Below are 6504 nucleotides of genomic sequence, written 5' to 3'. Positions count from 1 at the left end.
GTTGGACTATAACCTGGTGTTGTGTGATTTTTAACTCGCCTATCCAGCCTTTCTTTACAACTCAAACCTTCTATACCTGGCAACATCCTGGTAAATCTCTTCTGAACCCCCTCCAGCTTAATAATATCCTTCCTGTAAATGGGCGACCAGAAATCAGTGTTCCTCTTGCACCATGTATCACACTCCTTTCTTCTCAATTAGCCACCAAAACTCTCAGGTGGATGTAAAAAGATTCTCATGGCTGCTATTTCACAAAAGCACTTTGAAGTTCTTCCTGGGGAACTGACTGTCATTTATCCCTCTGCCAGCATCAATTAAAAAAAAAACCAACAGTTTATCCAGTTACTGCAGTGTGTAAATTGACTGCGCCACATATTCCACTGGGACATCTTATACTTGTGAAAGGCACTATAAGAGTGCTACCACTGTGCTGGGCTAACACGTTAAAAGGATTAAATATGTTGCATATGCAATGAACTACTCAGGACCCAGAGAGCTCGCAATTAGTTCAGAATGTTTACTTGTCCAGCAGAGTTTAGGGATTCAAATTCAAAATCATAATCCAGCAGTGTTTCATGAAATAGGATATTAAACATGGAGAAACATAAAAATGATTCAACCAACCTAAATAATGATGAGCTTTTCGCTGGATGAATATCGAGTCCAACATGCTGACAGTTCACAGTGCAAGGAAGGTGTAAAATAATAAAGGGGAAAAGAAACCAAAAAATTAAATTGGAACAAATAACTTCAAACTATATGAGAAAGCCAAAAGAAAAAGATACAACTCAGTGTGAATAAATGTCAATTCCAAAAACAATAAGTTTGCATTTCCGGGTCATATCCTGAACCTTGAAACCAACCGATAATTGATTAGTAACATAAGCCCTTATGTTCAACTGCCTCATTCTTGTCCATTTAGCCCCTCGAGGTTACCTATAGCATGGTTCAATGACAGGAGACCATGTGCCTGATTAAGTCTATTCTAATCTGTTGCTGCTTTTTGACTGGATTATGCAATTCTATATCTAAACTCCATTTTACCCACCATGTTTCTGTAATTCTTAATACACTTTGTCGCAATCTCTTCAATTGGCCCTCAGCCTTCAGATAGCACATTTTTTCAGAGGTGTGAGTGTTTTAGATTTCCAATTGTCTTCGTGAAGAAGTGCTTCCTAACATCACCCTAAATGAGTGAGTTTTAATTGAATGTGTATGACCACAGAGGAGAAAGTGAGGTCTGCAGATGCTGGAGATCAAAGTTGAAACTTTATTGCTGGAACAGCACAGCAGGTCAGGCAGCATCCAGGGAACAGGAGATTCGACGTTTCGGGCAATTTAATTCCTGAAGAAGGGCCTGTGCCCGAAACGTCGAATCTCCTGTTCCCTGGATGCTGCCTGACCTGCTGTGCTGTTCCAGCAATAAAGTTTCAACTGTATGACCACAGACTCTCCCATCAGAAGAAACAGATGAAATTTATCTACCTTACCAAATCCTGTCATTATCTAACAGACCTCAGTTACAGCACCTCTTTACCTTCCACATAGTATTTGAAGGAATACCAGTCTTTTCTACACAACCTTTTGTTATATTTTAACCCTTTTAATCCTGTCCTATGGATATTTTATGGGCTACATTTCCTCTAATTCATTTCTTTTTTGTGCAGATCTCCCAGATCCGTATGAGGCAACAACTTCTGAAACCGGAAGTCAATGATGGAAATGGCATCGGGGCATGCCAAGCAGCATAGATAGTTATCACTGCTGTGCGGCTTCGAGGGAACACTGTGTGGGGGGAAGGGAGGGTTAAAATTGTGTTTGGAGCCTTACCAGCTCATTCCTATATGCTAGTGGTACATTGAATAGGTTATCAAGAATCGAATAAAGTTTATTATCGTCATCTTTGTTTTCAATACACTCCATGTTTTTGCTCCTCTTTATCTATGCAATTTCCTCCAGCCCTCAAACTTTCTAAATTATCTCCACCCCTCCAATTTCCATCTCCTGTGCATCTCCAATTTTAAGTGCGCCACAATTGGTGTTAGTGCCTTCAGTAGCCTGTACCCAAAACTCGAGAAACTCTCCCAAAATCTCTCTGCCTCAGTCCCCTCCCTGAAGATGCTTCTTAACCTACCTCATTAGCCGAACTTTTGACATTTATGTCCGTCCATGTATTAAAACTTGTTTGTTAATCACACATGTGCAGCGCACTTTTATTCTGTTGCAGGTGTCATATAAGTGCGAATAGGTGTTGTTGTTCTCAGTGGGCTAATGATGCCACTAGTTCATTTTCAGTCCGAATCAGATCCATTCCAATAATGCTGTCAGGTAATGGTCTCACTCGAATGAATAAGAAACCATCTGATTTTAGAGCCCTCTTGTGGTGCACTGGCAGTGTCCTTACCCCTGGACCAAGGGGCCCAGTTTAAGTCCCACCTGCTCCAGAGTTGTGAGATAGCAACTCTGAAGAGGGTAATGAAAATATATATTTTTTCAGGCAGTGCTATCTTCTCAAGCATAGATTAATACTTCAGATTCAATGGGTTTCAGAAGGATGTAATGCAAACTTGTTTTCTTAAAATCTGGTCCATAATTGAGACTTCTGGAGTAAGTTTGTATTGTGAGCTCCCCATGTCCCCCTACTCAAACCATGATTACCCATGCGCACTCACGATCAATCTGGTCAGCAAACACTTCTCCATATATCATCCAGTAGGGCATGTAGAAAATGTTCCTCGCTAGCCTCCAAGAAGGATCTTCGTTCGGGTGAAGTATTGCTTGTCGTGCTACTCCGAAGCTCATTAATATCACTAGCATGATGATCACAAAATACATCATGTCAATCATCTGCGAGATAAAGGGAGGCAAAGTTAGCAATATAGGAACATCCAGAGGCCATTCAGCCCCTCAAGTCTATTCCACCATTCAGTTGGATCCTGGGTGATCTGTATCTTAGCTTTACTACCTTCCTTCATCCTGTGACCTCTCACGTTCTGGTGTGACCAAAAAATCTAACAATTGCAGTTTTGTAATTTTCCATTGCCTCTGTCCGTTCAGCAGACAGATTCCAGATTTCCACCATCTTTAATGTGAAGAAGTGCTTGATCAACCCAGCCCTAATTTTAAGGTTATGTCCTTTTATACGAATATGTTAGTAGAGGAAATACTTTAACTATCCTATTGACACCTGAAATAGTTATGAATATGTAAATTAGGAAACACCTTAATCTTGTATGGAAAGAAAACATTACAGAAAAACAAATATTTTTCTTTATTTGTAAAATAAACCATTTCATTGACCTTCTGAACTCACTTTGGGAATCTAGAATTCAGTTTATAAAACTGAAGAACATTGTTGATGGAAAGACATGGCACAGAATCAAAATTTCATTCCCAAGTTAACTAGTAATTTGGAAATAACATTTGAGGCCAGAGAGGAATACAAGAACTTCAGACCCTCAAACCTTGTCCACTATTCAATGAGGTCATGATTGATTTTAATTTTAATTCACCCAACCTGCTTTTGCTCCGTAAACCTTCAAACTATTGTCCCACAAAAAAAAATCTATTATCATTTTGAAATCTTAAAAGCCACCAACGTGGGGTGTTTGCAGGCTATAGAGGGACTGTAATATTTATCTTTTAACCTTATTTCTTTATTTTTCTAATTTTTACAAAGAAGAACTGTAATGTAGAATTGTTAGCTTTTTTTCTCTGTTTCTCTGTTTTTCTACCTAATCTATTTTAGTATCTAAGATTTATATGTAAGTACTTCGTACCTAAGATGGCATCATGTGTGGCGACATTACACACTGTTCACTATACTCCTGTACTTTAGTACTTGACTACATGTGACAATAAAACATAATTCTAATTCTGATTAATCATTGTAAGGGCTAGAGTTCCAGATTTAACTCTCATTTGTGGGCAGAAGTCCTTCCTAATATCACTCCTGACTAGTCTAACTAGTATAGTGATGTAATAGCAAAATCACTGAACTGGTCATTCAGAGTTCCCGGTTAATGTTTTGACGAGATGGGTTCAAAATGTATCTCAGGGGAGGCAGTGGCAATGCTGCTAGACCAATAATCCAGACCCCTAGGCTAATTTCCTCAAAAGATGGGTTCAATCCCGCTGTGGCAGTGGTGACTTTGAATTCAATAAAAGATTGAAATTTTAAAAAGCTAGTGATCAGGTAACAATTGTCTTAGAAACTCATCTGATTCATTAATATCCTTTAGTGAAGGAAATCATCAAACCTAGCCTGGCTTGGCCTACACTCAAGTCTAGACTCGCAGTGATGTGGTTGACACTTAACTGCCCTCTGAAATGGCCCAGAGAACCAGGGATGGGCAATACATGCTGGCTAGCCAGTCAGTCATACCTTTATCGTGTGGAACATGTTGTACTCCCTTGTTTTTGACTGTACAACCAAAGGAAATTTCTATCTTTCTTACTATTCTCTACTAGGGGAGGCACAGTGGCTTCAAGGGGTGGCACGATGGCTCAGTGGTTAGTACTGCTGCCTCACAGTACTAGGAACCCAGGTTCAATTCCAGCCTTGGATGACTGTCTATGTGGAGCGTGCACGTTCTCCCCTTGTCCGCTTGGGTTAATTCTGGTTTCCTCCCACAGTCCAAAGATGTGCAGGTTAGGTGGATTGCCCACAGTGTCCAGAGATCTACAGACTAGGTGGATTAGATGCAGGGATAAGATAGGGATGTGGATCTGAGTGAGATGCTCTTCAGAGGCCGGTGTGGACTTGATGGGCTGAATTACCTGCTTCCACATTGTAAAGATTCCATGATTGCTTGTATTCACCTTTGAAACTTTAATTTGATCACCTTAGTTATCTAAACTTGAAGGCGTATAAGCATTGCTTGTGCAACTAGTCACCATAATTCTTTGGCTTGGACCTAATTCTGGTGAATTTGCAGTGCACTTTCTCCAACTTCAAAGTAGTTTTTCTGTGGTACGTAAGTGGATAAATCAATCAAAAATCTTAATAACATGGCTTTTAATGACATATTATGGTTCCTTCAGGGAAGGATACAATGACTATTTATAAGTAACTTAAATTTTTCAAGTCTCATGCATCTATATAATAACATAGAAATTACAGCACAGAAACAGACCATTCAGCCTAACTGCTCCATACTGTTGTTGCTGCTCGATATAAGTCTCCTCCCATTTTACCTCAGCTCATTCCTCAGTATAACAATCATGTCTTTATCAAACTTCCCCCTACCTACTTCTATGCTCTTCATTTCAGTTACACGCTGTGGCAGCCAATGTGTCTTTCTCACCACTCCCTGGGTGAAGATGATTCTCCTGAATTATCTTTTCGTTTTATTGGTGAATAATTATGGTCTCTACTTTTGGTCTCTCTCAGAAATGGAAGCATCTTCTATGATGGTCCCTTTCAGAATTTTAATGATTAAGTCACCACTCAGTTTTCTCCTTTCTAGAACAAAAACTAGTTTTAGTTTTTTTCTGATAATTATAGTTTGATAGATTTTGTTGTTTTTGAGCCAAATTTGAAATTTGTCCTTAACTTTCTATACTATTACAATGGAGCTTATAATAAACTTAGAGGAATAGCACTTCACCTTCCTTATGACACTCTGCAGCCTTCCACACCTCACCCTGAGTTCAATCATCTCTGATTCCAGTTCTTCGAGGAAGTGACCAAGTTGATAGATGAAGGAAGGATTGTTGATGTCATATACATGGACTTTAGTAAGGCATTTGATAAGGTTCCTCATAGTAGACTAATGGAGAAAGTGAAGTCACATGGTGTGCAGGGTATTCTAGCTAGGTGGATAAAGAACTGGTTGAGCAACAGGAGACAGAGTGTAGTAGTTGAAGGGAGTTTCTCAAAATGGAGAAAGGTGACCAGTGGTGTTCCACAGGGGTCAGTATTGGGGATATAGGTAGACTGGAGAGTTGGGCAGAAAAGTGGCAGATGGCTTTCAATCCAGACAAATGTGTGGTGATGCATTTAGGCAAGACTAATTCTACAATTAATTATACAATGAATGGAAGAGCCTTGGGAAACGTTGATGGCAGAGAGACCTGAGAGTGCACATCCTGTGGGCGGCACGGTGGCACAGCAGTTAGCACTGCTGCCTCACAGCGCCTGAGACCCGGGTTCAATTCCCGCCTCAGGTGATGACTGTGTGGAGTTTGCACGTTCTCCCCGTGTCTGCGTGGGTTTCCTCCCACAGTCCAAAGATGTGCAGGTCAGGTGATTTGGCCATGCTAAATTGCCCGTAGTGTTAGGTGAAGGAGTAAATGTAAGGGTATGGGTGGGTTTCGCTTCGGTGGGGCGGTGTGGACTTGTTGGCCCGAAGGGCCTGTTTCCACACTGTAATGTAATCAAATCTAATCTAATCCATTGTACCCTGAAGGTTGCTGACAGGTGGATAGAGTGGTCACGAAGGCATATAGTATGCTTGCCTTCATTGGACAGGGTATTGAGTATAAGAGCTGGCAAGTCATGTT

The 6504-nt window shown here is 40.5% G+C and overlaps 1 protein-coding gene across 7 annotated transcripts in view; it reads right to left on the bottom strand.

Moving 5' to 3' along the window:
* Positions 1 to 6504, bottom strand: part of trpm3 (transient receptor potential cation channel, subfamily M, member 3) — a 489546-nt gene that overhangs the window by 16043 nt on the left and 466999 nt on the right. For all 7 annotated transcript variants that reach the window (XM_043716539.1, XM_043716548.1, XM_043716555.1 and 4 more), the window contains one exon: positions 2673 to 2847. In XM_043716539.1, the coding sequence (XP_043572474.1) occupies positions 2673 to 2847 (175 nt within the window). The remainder of the gene's footprint in view (positions 1 to 2672; positions 2848 to 6504) is intronic.

This window comes from Chiloscyllium plagiosum, chromosome 2 (genome assembly GCF_004010195.1).
Source record: "Chiloscyllium plagiosum isolate BGI_BamShark_2017 chromosome 2, ASM401019v2, whole genome shotgun sequence".
Classification (NCBI taxonomy): domain Eukaryota; kingdom Metazoa; phylum Chordata; class Chondrichthyes; order Orectolobiformes; family Hemiscylliidae; genus Chiloscyllium; species Chiloscyllium plagiosum.
The sequence above is the reverse complement of the archived record's forward strand: the minus strand, read 5'-3'. Positions and strand labels throughout refer to the sequence as shown.